Source organism: Salvelinus alpinus, chromosome 10 (assembly GCF_045679555.1).
Source record: "Salvelinus alpinus chromosome 10, SLU_Salpinus.1, whole genome shotgun sequence".
In the NCBI taxonomy this organism is placed as follows: Eukaryota; Metazoa; Chordata; class Actinopteri; order Salmoniformes; family Salmonidae; genus Salvelinus; species Salvelinus alpinus.
In genome coordinates this window covers 31,119,381-31,134,340 of record NC_092095.1, presented here as the reverse complement: position 1 = coordinate 31,134,340, position 14,960 = coordinate 31,119,381, and the positions used below count along the sequence as shown (strand labels likewise).

The window sequence follows — 14,960 nt, the reverse complement described above, 5'->3', positions numbered from 1 at the left end:
TTAATATATTTACATGCACAGCCCTGATTGGCTGATAGGCTTAACATACCAAGAGTGAAACCAAGGAATATCCAACTCTCAGAGTCCTTCCTTCTGCCAAACCATCTTACCGTGGTTCTAGAGTCAGCCAGAAAAAGCCAGAAACAGCAAAAAGTCAGCCAGAAACAGCAAAAAAGATTTCTAGAGTCAGTCAGAAACAGCAAAAAAATTGACAGTGAATGTTATATTGAGAAACCTGTTTACCATTACAGAAAATTATTTTAACTGCAGGCAGCCAATAGGTCAGACTCCATTATCAGTGTTCCAATGGAAATCTTATAAGGAAGTAGATGTCCCTCTACCCTCCCTTGTCTCTAAATATTGCCCACTCCTCATCAGAGCAATTTGTTGGTGATAAAGGGTTATGATAACGTGGAACGTCAAGGGCCTGAAAATACCCCCCCGAACCACCAAGCCTCAGGGACCAGCAGGGTGTAATCTGCTACGGTACAGATTGAGCCCCTGATAACATCATGTTCCTGAATGCTCTTCAGTGCCCCCAGGCTCTGGTCTCTGGAGACACACTTTCCTGATTTTGATTGACAGGTGCAGTCTGGTCATTATCAACCATCAACACCATATTAAAGGCTGCTATTTGAAACTACTGTAGAAAGTCAATACCATCTCTTCAAAAAACATAAGATTACTGTCATTAGTAAGTATGTATGTCCAAGAGTAAGGTTTTATTACAATGGTAGAATTATGAGAAAAGTACTGGGTGCGGATGGATCACCAAGTGACTGCTCTACAGTACAGTATGACACTCAAATAGAATTCATTTTTCATTGTGAGACTATGAGAGGGGGGTTTGAGGAAGACGGAAGACACTCAGCCTGATTATGAATGTATGTGACATGACAATTAATCATTCCTGTTTCAACATGCAAACGGGCTAGGTGTCAGGATGGTACTGTGTGTCTGTGGCGTGTGGTATATGGTGAGTGTTTGGAATAGACTACGAGTCTGCCTCAGTCAATGAGTCCAAGCATCTAGTAATAAAAATCCAATTATAATGTTTAGCTCAACAAGAATATGATGGAGTAGCACTTTGATGTGAATTAGACATTTCTGAAAGGATTTGTTGTCTGTCAATTGTTATGGTGCCGTACAACACATAATTTATTAATATTTTAACTAATTTAACTAATTTAACTGGGATTCAAGGGCAGATTTGACTGCTTATAACTCAAACAGTCTTTGACAAATCTTTCTAGATTTGTTCATTAGATTGTGAAAAAAGTTAACCAGTCGTTGGCTCTTTGCATTACAACTCTTGAGTGGCCAATACGACAAAGTACTGTAAGTAGCAGGACCAAAATGAACATGCTTATCTTTGCTTTTCACAGCCCATGGTTCATATTCCTCAGATGTTCTCCCTTTGCTTTTCTTCAAAGCTTCAGAAACTATGTCAATACCTGTAAGGAGAGGGAGCATATTTACCGGCCCAAGTGGAGATGCATAACAACCTCATTGCATTCTGTTGCATCACAGTGAATTACGGTACTGTCAATTGTATTCATGCACCTCGGCGAACTGTCGAGAAAGAGCCCGAGAAGCTACCTCTTCTCCATATTGCATCACAAAACTCTATCAATACAGAGGAAACCATGCAGTGAGCTATTCATACGCAAATTTCTTCCTGTGTCAAATCATCTTCACTTACCGAAATTCGGTAATGACAATGATTAAAAACAACAACAACATCTTATTAAGGGCTGAAGCATTATAGATTGTGTGCTAGAAATATAAAGGACATGTCAGATTGAGCCTACACATACAGCGTTTTCCGTGAATGCAGTCTCCGCGACCACAGGGACATTGCCTTTAATTGTCAGTCGCGCTATAAAGCTGAACTTCTGCAATACGCATTGAATAGAGCCCTAAGACTTTATATTAGGGTTCTGGTCAGATTAACTATTCATTGTAAATAGATGGGTTTGGGGCACTGGGCAATTGAGTGCAGCTATTTCTCACTGTAGAGCTGGTTTATAAAGCTCTCTGTTCCATATTTAGTTGATTAAAGGGAAGGTTCCAGAGGCCAAGGTATGGTTGACACTGGAGTTGAAGATAACGTTCAACCAATCAATCAACCAGATATGACATCTCATATTCAGTAGTTTAAAATCAGAAAATCCTGTAAAATCTCCATTATCTTTACTGCAAGTAAATTGGATGATTTCCTCCTTATAAGGTAATAAAGAATTTGCATTGCTGATTAGGCCAAATCTATATCTTTATGGTTTGATAAATAATAATTACTTTCAAAGGGAAATCGTGGTAAGCACTATAGGTAATGCCTTCATAACTAATGACTGAGCAATATACAACCCCCTGGTGTCTCTCTCTCTCTTTCTCGCTCAACACACAGACACAAACACACACAGAGTACACACACACACACACACACACACACCATAGGGAGTGCAAAAATGTGTGTGAATGCGACTGTTCACATGATCTGACCAGAACTATTTGCACACACAGATAAGAGGCTGATCCCACCACAGGAGGAGCGCCTGGCTAATTTGCAAAAGGCTCTTTAAGAGGGTCGACAGTGTGCAAGCCATTCATCACACACGGCTCCACATAGCATCAAGTCTGCCACTTTGTCTCCAACGGGCCTTTCAAGTACAAAGCCTCATCGAGAGGAGACGTGAAACAAATAGAAAACTCTCTCTCCTCCTCCCTCTGTACCCCCCCGCCCCTCTCCCATCTGGATCCCAGAGTTGTGCAAAGGCAAAGAAAATGTGTGTGTGTGTGTGTGTGTGTGTTATGCCTGCTGATATTCATGCCAGGCAAAAAGGCAGCTCTGCATCTCCATCTCCTCAAACAACCCATCATTTATTTCTCTCAAAGCATGTGGTTCACCTTGATAATGTAATTAAACACTGACATATCCTAGATGTTTTAATGTTCAAAAGAACTGAAAGAAGTCCCCTCAGTCTTTTGAGGAACTGAATGTCCTTTTTATTGTCAGCAAAAAGGATAAAAACATCTGCCACCATCATATAATTCTGCTTCTTCAAAATAAATAAGAATACTTTTTTGATTAACATGTTGACTTCCAATGGGAACAGTTCAAAAGGCATTTTGTTTGAAAGAAAATGCTCCCTTTGCCTCCCGTATTCTCGCCATACAGTGTGTCCTTTATAATCAATGAACAAAATGTGCACCATTCTGCAGAATAATTTTGGGACAAGCTGATTTACTGCAGTTACTGTGAGCAACAGGAAATACTTGTTGTTGTTGTTATGGTACCATAGCCGCTGGAAGTAGGATGCTGAGGGTGCTGCAGCATAAAAAAATAAAAAATAAAAATCGGACTAAAAAGAATATATTAATACAAATATTATTTTTTTAAGTCTCTCACAAAAGTAATGAATGCACTGGGTCTTTACTAGTCCTGTATTAATGGACTGATATAGCCGTCTATAGCGTGCACCAAAAAACTATGCCCCCACCCCCCTCTGCGAAAAATAAATAAATCGCAGCACCCCTAAACATCTTCCTGCAGCTATGTGTTTGACCCTTCTCAGCCCAGCACAAAAATCCATTCAAACAAGCCTTCACTTTATTCAAGTCTAAGTTGCAAGTATCTTCCACGGTCCAACACAACGTCAACTGAATTCCTTTGGGCAAGAGTAAATGTTGGACCGTGAATTCCAAATTCCTTTGCAAATAATGGAAAATACTTTATTTGAAGGTTCAATCCGGATATGTATTTTCCATCTCAACCATAATGTTACATCATTGTTATTACATCAGTATTACATAAAATTGGACTTGGCAAATAGAAAGAGTCAGGCCTAAGGAAAATAGACTCAAAGGCAAACACCACATAGTAACATCTGTAAAACGCTATGTTAAGAGGAGAAAGAAAACACTTTCCTGTACCTATCGGAGGATACACACAGATCAGTTGCATTACTTTTCTCAGACCACAGTACACACAATTTCTTGTAGACACGAGGTCAGATTTCAAAACTCTCAAGAATTGAACAGTAGTGGTTCCTCTTCAACCGATCTGTACACTTGACTACTTGTCACAAATAGCACTGAAGGATATGACTGACTGATTTCTCTTGGTTTGTTTTTTCTCCGCGAGTCTGTGACTTAATAAGAGTTTTTCCTTCGTAATCTGAAAAACACCAAACAAAAACAAAACATTGACACTCTTGACGACTTTCAAATGAATAGTTGAGTGACTACTCTACTGATTAGCCGCCGGGGACCGAGCACTTTAGGAGAAAGTGTATTTTTTTTTAACAAAAAGAGCAAGGGAATGCATCAAAACAAGACTGCTGGGTCTGTGCCCATCACAGGAATGAGAGAACAGGTGCCTCCACATAAATATACTGTAGCCTACCACGTACACAGTCGATTGCTGGACCCCAGCCCAACTTTGAAACCTTTTAATGTCTTTGCTCACAAGGTTTCCTTCTCAGTCAAGTCACTTTTGAAGTTACATGTCAAAACTTGCCAAGTCACCCTTTTTGAAAATCCAAAATCCAAGGCAAGTAAACAAACCAAACCTTTTAAGTCAAGATTTTTTTCATTTCTTACTTTTGTTCTCAGACTCTCGCACCCTGCACTTTGGCAGACTAGTTGTTAATTACATTTTTTTATTACAATACATTACTATTGTTGATTTTTGTATAAGTTCGGGAAAATGTTGGCTATGAGAACACGCTTTTGCCGTCGCCGTACAGGTCGGCTAGCTTTTTGAAGCGCGGCCCCCAGTTGCTGAGATAGTCGTAGTTCTGCTCTGAGTCTGTACTTAGTGACTCCAGGGAGCTTAACGACTCAGCTACAGAACCATTCCCCTCAAAGGCGTACGTCTGCAAAGAGTCATACGGCGGAGCTGATGGATCAACATCTGCGTCCTTCAGACGGTCCCAAATGAACTCTCGGAACACCACGTTGTCCGGCAGGGTCTTGTAGACGGGAACCGAGGAGGAGGATCTCGGGTAGGGGAAGAAGGTGGGGGTGTCAGGGGTGACGTCTCGTCGGACCTTGGGGTCTCTGATGACGTTGAGGTTGCGGAGGGCCACCATGTCGAAGGCCTCAGTGTCCTCCTCTCCTCCACCTTCATCGTCGTAGCGGACGATGTTCTCCCTCACGTCCCTCTCCTCCTCCAGGATCAAGGGCTCCTTCTTCCTCCGACGCATCGACACAATCAGCAGCACCATCACTGAACAAGGAAAGAGAAGAGTCTGAGTCCATGTTTATTAACCATCAGCATTAGGATACTTATTCAATATAAAGGCACAGTACATTTGGATGATAAATCTACAGAAAATAATAGCCCATATTTGATGAATGTGAAAATAAAACATTGAAACAGCGTCTTTGCATCAATACATTTCTCTCCTCCATCCTCCATTTTGCGCACCACTTCCAAACGGACAGAAAACTTCCTGAAACCGGAATTTCTGAACTTCTAGGCACCCCTCTCCAATTCCTGGTCCCATATATTATTGCTGAAAATAACTCTCCACACCGAAGCAAACTGGCAAATGTCTAATGATCCTTCATCCATCAACGTCGCACTGGTGCCAGTGAAATATCGCATTGTGGGACCATATTTCTTCCCTTTGCTGCGTCTGGCTTCCGCGGGCTAGAGAGAAGGGCCTGGGAAAGCGAAGGCAAACACCGCTTCACACCTCGTAATAAGAGAGCAAATGGAGAAGCTGGAAGGGGTGGGGGTGTTACATAAAAGGCTCGGGGAGACACTGATGAATGGAGAGCCTTTTGACTGCTGTTTGGTGACTGGCTTCTGAATGCATGGCTCTAATAGCTACAGTGTGTTACTACTCCACCCGTGGTACTACTCAACCATGGTTTCATCTGTCAATACCACTGGTCTGTTTCCCTCACTACTGCTACTACCACTACTTCTGGCCATTATTTGGAATGTTGATATAATTCTCTATGTGTGTAATTGTATAGCTTTAGTGAAATGCTATGTTGAAAGATGACACATCCCTTGGAATCAATGAGGAGAATAGTACATTGGTTCACCTCTGATTGTATAGGAGCTTAAGAGCTCTTCAGATTCCATTCAGTTCGGTAACGCTTTTCCAGATGAATCATGATATGGTGGCACAATGAAAGAGAATATCTTCATTGCTTTCCAGCAAAGCTTTTTAGGGTTGAATACCTAGAAGGCGCTATGCTGTGCCTCATCATCACATACTGGGTGTTGGCCAGGAGCCAATCATGCCTTACGAGTGGCTGCAGGAAGATGGCCAAGCATACAAAAGAACCCACTGTGACAGTCATCAAGCGGCTTCAATACAATGACCACCACACTAGACATTATTCAGCCAGCCTTCATATAAATAAATACCCTCTTTAGAGTGGATCAACACTGTATAGATGCAGATGGTAAACAAAAAAACAAAAAAAATCTATTTGATGTTATCCTGGATTTGCTGTAATTGAATTGTTTAAAAGATCCATCAAGCACAATCAATACTGTGCAAGCAGAGTTTTCTGTGCTGCCATGGCTCTCCTTGCTAGTGTACATCATTATAATGAACTGAAGCAAGAAGACCCCTCCTCATCATCACCACTCTGCTTGCTTAGCTCTGTCTAAACCGCAGGCTGATTATACACTGGCTGTGTCACTCACAAACCACAACCCTCCCATATTGCTGCATAATTGTAACGACAACTACATTCTGATGACAAAAGGACTAATGGACACATCATTATATTGACAATATGTCTTATGGAGAGAATAATGTTTGTCAATAAAATGATACATTTGGTGTATTGCCTATACTCAACTAATTTAGATCACAGATAAACAAACAACTTGTGTAGGGGGAGAATACACTACGGTCTACTGCTATGTACTATTACATAAGCATAATTATCTCTTGCTTTCCCAGTAGTTGTGTTAAGCATCACTAATCACTCAATAAGTCACATACAAGTAGTTGGGACTGTGGTCCTCCACTTTTTCATAGTCAGGCAAATTCAGAATTAGAGTGGCCAGGGTAGTGAGAAAATAATTTGGTTTGAGGGACAATAGTCATGGCAACAGAAGTCTGGCGCTGAGGGGGTGCTACTTAAAAGCCCTAATTGGTCGTGTCTGAAGCATCACCTGCCCGGACCTCAAAAAATAAAAAGGTGCTAAATCGTTTCAAATAATGACTTGCCAACTTTCTTTTGCAGTTTCAATGTCACTATGACCATGGGAACATTCATCTCCAAAAATGATTTAGATGACAGCTAAAAATCGAGGAAAAAATATTAGATTTTGAGGGTGTACAATTTAGTGGAAGACAGAGGACATGTCTTCTAAATGATAAAAGTAGATGTGTTACTTAATGTCATGTGGACCTAAAACTAATGACCGTCCAGTTTGATAGAAAAACTACATAGCCAACCACACACACACACACACACACACACACACACACACACACACACACACACACACACACACACACACACACACACACACACACACACACACACACACACACACACACACACACACAATAGTCACACAACTATATGATAGGTAAGTGAGCTGGTGAGTGGTTGAAACTCATGGACATTGTGAAGTGGGCTCTTATCAATCAACAAAGAAAACAGGTTGGTACATCTCAAGGAGTTGCTGTTCAATTTTCACCTGCCATCTTAGCCACCCGTCATTATAGCTACTCTACTCAGTGATGAAAGATGAATAGAAGTTGTTGGTGTGGGGATGGAGGCCCTGCTTTTCTTTGATGAGAGAGAGAAGAGCGAGAGCGAGAGAGCGAGAGATTGTGAGGTCTGTTCTACTCTACTACGGCTGGAGGACACCTGGACTGACAGCACCTGAGGACGACAGCAGCAGCACCTCTGGTCTTTTTCTGAGCTCTCCTCTCAACCAAAACAATGCAATCACACGCAATCACATCCCCAATTACAGGAGCGCAGATTGAAATAGGCCTTGATGGAGGCACGCAAGATTTGGGAGCCAGGCCGGGAAGGGTTGTGCACAGGGTGTTAATGCAAGAGGGGGTGGCAGGGAGGGTCAAACAGGGAGAAGGGGAATGGGATGATAGAGAGAATGGGGAAAAGGAGACAAAGTTAAGCAGCACAGACCGATGGAGGCAGACAAGGACACGTACGCCCACGGACAGCGTACTCACGCAGACACAGAAACAGACACAAACAGACAAACACGCACACATTAGCAATGCTGGGTTCAGAGCCCCGCCACTACGTCTTTACCGTGTTCCTCTTTCAATATCTCATTCATTACAAAAAGTATTCTCCTTAGCAATAAAAAATTAAGCACATTTTTGCGAATTGAAATGAAAGTGAGTTTTGGCTGGCCCTATCAAAAAAACAAAATGTTTGTTATTGTATATTCTATTTAGACTCCATCTCAGTGTTCGATAAAGTTCACCAGTGCATTAAACTATTCTTCTGACTGTGCTGTGGTATAAAAACCTTGTCTCTGGATTTCATGGGCAATCATTTGCTGCTTAGTTGATTCAATCTAAGTGAAATCATTAATAACAAAAGCTCACAGCTTTGTGACTAGTGTTATCATCATGAGAGACACACGTCATAAACCCAGGTACAGTCAAAACCAGCCCAAAATGTAGAATCCTATACCCATACCCTGTCCCTATACCCACAAAGACATTACCATACCTACACACACACATCACATTAGTAAGCTCTTACATAAACATTTAAAATAAAGATTATTCAAGAACTGAAGACAACATAAGAATGTGAATATGTGCAGGTTTTCATAGCAAATTGACAGGTTAAACATTGCTCCAGGCGTGATGAAAATCTGTTGACCTATGTAGACCTGTGAAGAACCTGTGTATCTCAAACATGCACACTGTCTCCGGTAGTTGACATCACGGTTGTTCTTACCCAGGAGTGTAATGATGCAGCCCAGAATAGCGACAAGGGCCCCTGTACTGAGGCCAGCAGGAAGTGTGTACGCCACCGCCCCACATGATTGGGCTACGCCGTCCGAGTCACAGTCACACACGCTCACTGATAGGGTGTTGGTGCTACTGAGCGCGGGGCTTCCACTGTCTACGATCAACACGGGCAGTCGGTACAGCACCTGCTCCCGTCTTCGGAATCCTCCACGTTTCGTTACGATGGACGCCGTGTTGTCTGGAAGGGAGGACAATGATGAGCCAGATCAGTCAGGAAGAAGGAAGAAGGGGAAGAGTATTTAGAGATCAAACCCTGCGCAGTCCTGATACAAGCTGAAACAGTACATTGTCTATATTAGGACAGCATACAGACTGAATGATTGATATAAACTACATACAGTATATATTTAACTGTGGTATAATTAAGCAATAAGGCAAGGGGGGTGGTATATGGCCAATATACCATGGCTAAGAGCTGTTCTTATTCATGACGCAAAGCGGAGTGCCTGGATACAGCCCTTAGCCGTGGTATATTGGCCATATACCACAAACCCCCGAGGTGCCTTGTTGCTATTATAAACTGGTTACCAACGTAATTAGAGCAGTAAAAATAAATGTTTTGTTATACCCGTGGTATACGGTCTGATATACCACGGCTGTGAGCCAATCAGCATTCAGGGCTCGAACCACCCAGTTTATAACAATCAGTATATACTGTTAGCATATACTGAACAAAAATATGAACGCAACATGTAAAGTGTTGGTCCCATGTTTCATGAGGTGAAATAAAATATATCAGAAAGTTTCCATACGCACAAAAAGCTTATTTCTCTCAAAATTTGTGTGCAAATTTGTTTACATCCCTGTTAGGGAGCATTTCTCCTTTGCCAAGATAATCCATCCACCTGACAGGTGTGGCATATCAAGAAGCTGATTAAACAACATGATCATTACACAGGTGCACCGTGTGCTGGGGACAGTAAAAGGCCACTAAAATGTGCAGTTTTGTCACACAACACAATGTCACAGATGTCTCAAGTTGGGGGGGGCTGAGGAATTGGCTTGCTGACTGCAGGAATGTCCAACAGAGCTGTTTCCAGAGAATTGAATGTACATTTCACTACCATAAGCCACCTCCAATGTCGTTTTAGAGAATTTGGCAGTCATAACATTTTGTCAGCAGGTGATTGTCAAGCAAATAACTGCCGGTCTCATGGTAATTAACCATTAATTAAGATAAACACATTTAGCGTCTCCTGGCTTTCACGCATAGCCTACAATCAACTAATGAAGACCTTCGGAACATCTACATTTGAAAAAGTCTAATAAATCCATGTAATATAGCCTACACCTTCACAAAAAATCCATGATTTGATCTGGTCTAAAGAAACATGATATGAAGAAAATGTAGTCTATTTCAGAAGAACAGGATAGCATACTCTGAGTTGTCCTTATGTTAGGCCCTGATCTGGCTATGCCATGTTGCTGTGGGCTACACTAGTTGATTTAGCAGACAAGATTTGCTTAGAATTCCGTGGCATTATTTTATAGTTTGAAGAATACAATTGAACATAGCTGACAACATAGTTGTGATACAAATATTGGGCTATATGTTTCGATTTTTAATACATCTAAGGCTGCATGATGCGACTAGAATTAGGATTTGAAAAAAGTTATATGAAAGGCATGAGCTCTGCTTAGTTTTTTTGCACAGGCTGTAGACACCTCGTCAGTCTCTCATTTACAATTTGACAAGCACTTGATAATGCCTCGAATTTCCCGGCTGCATCCCCTTTGTGTGGCCGTAATGCCCTCTAAAAAATCCATGCCTTTTGCGGCCAGTGGTCGTTGATCCCTTTGGCCGACTATAATAAGTATTATTCCCTTCTCCCAGCTGCCTGCTGAAGCACCTCTCACTAACGTGGCTCTCTGTCATGTGATCGGTCTTTGGCACAGGCTACAACTGAAGACAGACACATCGGAGACGCAACTGCACTCCTCGCAACTGCACATATTGAAGATATTGGAAAAACTGTCCACATTTACTTTTCGTCAGCCAACAAGATGATTAAGCCTAATGAACAGCAAAAACACTAGCCTATGTCAATCTACTATCCCCCATAGCACAAAAGTTGACCTATTCTGTGCGAGACATAAATATTACAAACATAGTCGTCTGGGACAGTTGTCTGGGACTTGAATCAAAAAACCTGTTTTAAGCAATGAGCCTGACGCTACAGATGACAGACGCTACAGACGCTATTTCTTCACATAAAGGCAGCAATGCACACACGACAGTAGGCTATACGCACAAATGTTTGATTAGCAGGAAAACACCATTCTCAAAAGTGACAACAAATGCGATTATGCATGTAATGGTTTTATTATAAAGGTGTATTTTTATTGTGAAAATTATCTTCCCCAAACTTGAAACTCATTCGCTGTGTATGTATGCCAGTTAGGCTCTACACCAGTTGTAAAGTGGATTAATGTGCGTCATTTTAAGAAGTTTTTTGGCTACTTTAGTTGTGATACAAATCTTATCAAAACATACTGTATAGGCCTATGGGCTAGGCTATATGAGGTGTGCGACTATGATTTGAAAAAGTCACCCAAAAAAAGCATGATTAACAGCTGGGCATCATACACAAGTGATAATATATCATTCACAAGTGATAATATATCATTCACAAGTGATAATATATCCATTCACAAGTGATAATATATCCATTCACAAGTGATAATATATCATTCACAAGTGATAATATATCATTCACAAGTGATAATATATCATTCACAAGTGATAATACATCATTCACAAGTGATAGGCTAATATTGTCACCTATCACACGATTCTTGATTTAATCTTGTCTTTACATATACTAAATAATATATGTGTGAAATTTGTTTTGATTTAGAATGGACCATTACTATGCACCTGTCTCGAAACAGGTGATTCATTTTCATGCCAGACAGGTAGGCTATACTCCTGTTGTAAAGAGAAGCAATGTGCTTAATATTAGGAAAGTTGAAAAATAAATATAGTAGGTAGTAGTCTATAGAAAGCTGATGGGATCCTCCTCTTTTAAATAGAGGCCACCACTCTGTTTTCTCATGCAATTGCATAGCCTATAGAAATGTTGCACAACATGAGCTCATGGGCTCTCATGAAGTGTTTGATTAGATGTTCAATAACATTTGCATTGATGTCAGAGAGATTCGATAGACAATAGAGTGCTGAGTACCAGGCAGTTATCAAGTTTGGTAGGCTACTAATGACCATCAGCATCATCAACTACCTTGACTAAACACTCACGTGGAATTTGACTGCTGTCATGACTCATGACAACCGGTGTGGCAGTAATACGGTCACCGTAACAGCCATATGTCCAGCCGGCCTCACAACCGCAGACCACGTGTAACCATGCCAGCCCAGAACCACCACATCCAGCTTCTTAACCTGCGGGATCGTGGGACCTGGCTACAGAGTGGGTGGGCCTATGCCCTCCCAGATCCACCCATGGCTGCGCCCCTGCCCAGTCATATGACATCCATAGATTAGAGCCTAATTTATTTATTTCAATTGACTGATTTCCTTCTGTGAACGGTAACTCAGTAAAAACTTTGAAATTGTTGCATGTTGCGTTTATATTTTTTGTTCAGTATATATGATATGCTGTATCTCACAGATCACATAGTCTATTGGTCATTTGCATGAATACATTTCGTACAGCACCAGCGACTAGCTTTGGAGTTTGTTTTATGTGCCATTATGATCTCTTTTCAATAACAAAGAGAATACAAGAAAATCAACAAATGGAGCCAATAATTCATATAATATAAGATATCAAAGATATTCCATTCTCTTCTATGCCACCTGTTGAGAAATTACATTGTTGGTTTGATTTCCAAATTTACTTGACCAGCAGTGACATATGATTCATAACAAGTGAGGAATAGAAGACCAGACAATATTTACAGAGGAGGAAAATATTTTGTGCAAATGGGCATGATACCATTAGAGATTAAATTATACTTTCAAATTTAGTCATTACATTTCAAAACCTGTTTTTGCCTCCACACATCTAAACCTGCAATTAACATTCATGGATATTCCTATCCATAAAATTGATTTAAAGGTGAAACAAACATGAATAAGCCATCAGAATCATTCTCAGAAAGTTTGTTTCAGCAACTACTATCAATCAAAAAGGTCTTGAAATATCTCATGTTTGAAAAATCAAACATGGACAAGAATTATGGCCATAGTTGACCCTGGATTTATAGTCCTTACAAACTGTAATCCCTTTTGATTTAACGTTTTCCTCACATTCTTCTCTGCTGTCAGTAATGGATTGTTAATTGTTGTACTTTGACGAGGAGAAAACACCTACCTTTGTTGTCTCGGAGAGTGAAGTTGGAGTTGCCGGCCACAGATGGAGGCAGGGCAAAGTAAAAGCGATGACCACTGGGAGGCTCATCCTTGTCCACAGCGCTGATAGTCTGGATGACCTGTGCAACACATGACCACACATAACCACTCTGATTGTATGGTACTCGGAACACATGGAACACATAACCACTCTGATTGGTTGGCCCCCTAATGACAACCCCAAATTGTGAAGCTGATTGGTTGATTGATTGATTAATGAAAAGTATTAATTGGTTGGGGCTAATGGGTCATTAGTCCATAGCCGAAGTTTCTTTGTTTTATTCAGGAATATCCATAAGAATTAACAGTGCTGGTTGAACATGGTGAATTGCTATGCCTTCACATGTTTTGATTAATTTAAAAACTAGCATACATTTCTTTTAACAGAAGGCCGAGGCAATAGAGTGAGTAAATTGGTACAAATAAACTTGATTTTGATTTATGAAATGTTTATTGTATCATGTTGGCTATGGTTTTACATCACTTATCACTTGCAGTAAGTGGTTATTTGGCAAGAGGAGCCTATGCAGCTTTTTAGGGATGAGAAAAAAGCTCCGGAATCGATTTTCTCAGCAAAACATAGTCTGTTTTCTTCTTAGGTTACAATGTAGGGACAACTTAGCAATGCCAATGCCAGGCGTATCAAATATCCAGCCCGTGAGGAGGACCAATCTGGTACGCAGGTATTTTGAGTAAAACAGCTGAATAATATAATATATATATATTGTTTGATGTTTGATATATATGTTACATTTTTGGAAGAAAATACATTTTGGCGGAAAACAAACTCATTACACTAAAATGACTAAAACCACATTTAAACTGTGTAGAAATTCTAATAGACCTACATTAATACAATTTATTGACTGTCTCTTTTTAAACCAAAGTGTATCATTTTGTCTTCACTGACATTTTCAGCCTATCCCTGACTGTCTGTAATTCCTACATGTTTAAAGCAGACCACCATAGTCCCTGTACCCAAGAATGCCAGGGTAATCTGTCTGAACGACTATCACATCTGTAGCCATGAAATGCTTTGAAAGGCTGGTCATGGATCACATCAACACCATCATCCCGGACACTTTGGACCCACTCCAATTCGCATACCGCCCCAACAGATCCACAGATGACGGAATCTCTATTGCAGTCAACATTGCCCTTTCCCACCTGGACAAAAGGAATACCTATGTGAGAGTGCTGCTCACTAATAATCACAGAAATTCAAGCTAGACAGTCAGGTAGCACCAAAAAATTTCAAAACTATGAATAGAGGACTTTTTAGATTTTTTGATGTTGAAACCGAGGAAATAGAACACATTTTCAGTGTGGCCCTCCGAACGGATCTTTTGAAGGAACATTTTTGTCGGTCCTCTTTTTCATTGTGAATAAAAACAGCTTTAGCTAAAGAGGACGGAGGAAAAATGTGTTATTATCTGTTGTACCAGATACTGAATTATGCCAATAAAGAAAAACACATTGCCACATAAACCTACATCCACTAGCATAACTCCTCATAAACCAACATTTAACATGTAAAATGTCTGCTTATATCCATAGCGGTGCGAAGATTGGGGGTGGGG

The 14,960-nt window shown here is 40.7% G+C and overlaps 1 protein-coding gene across 1 annotated transcript in view; it reads right to left on the bottom strand.

Moving 5' to 3' along the window:
- Positions 1–2,980: 2,980 nt before the first annotated feature.
- The window catches only part of LOC139531894 (cadherin-7-like), a 122,901-nt gene continuing 110,921 nt past the window's right edge, over positions 2,981–14,960 (bottom strand). Inside the window, exons 10-12 of the mRNA XM_071328835.1 lie at positions 13,343–13,460; positions 8,935–9,186; positions 2,981–5,230 (exon numbers count right to left, since the gene is read on the bottom strand). Coding sequence (XP_071184936.1) covers positions 4,716–5,230; positions 8,935–9,186; positions 13,343–13,460 — 885 coding nt within the window. The 3' untranslated portion in view covers positions 2,981–4,715. The remainder of the gene's footprint in view (positions 5,231–8,934; positions 9,187–13,342; positions 13,461–14,960) is intronic.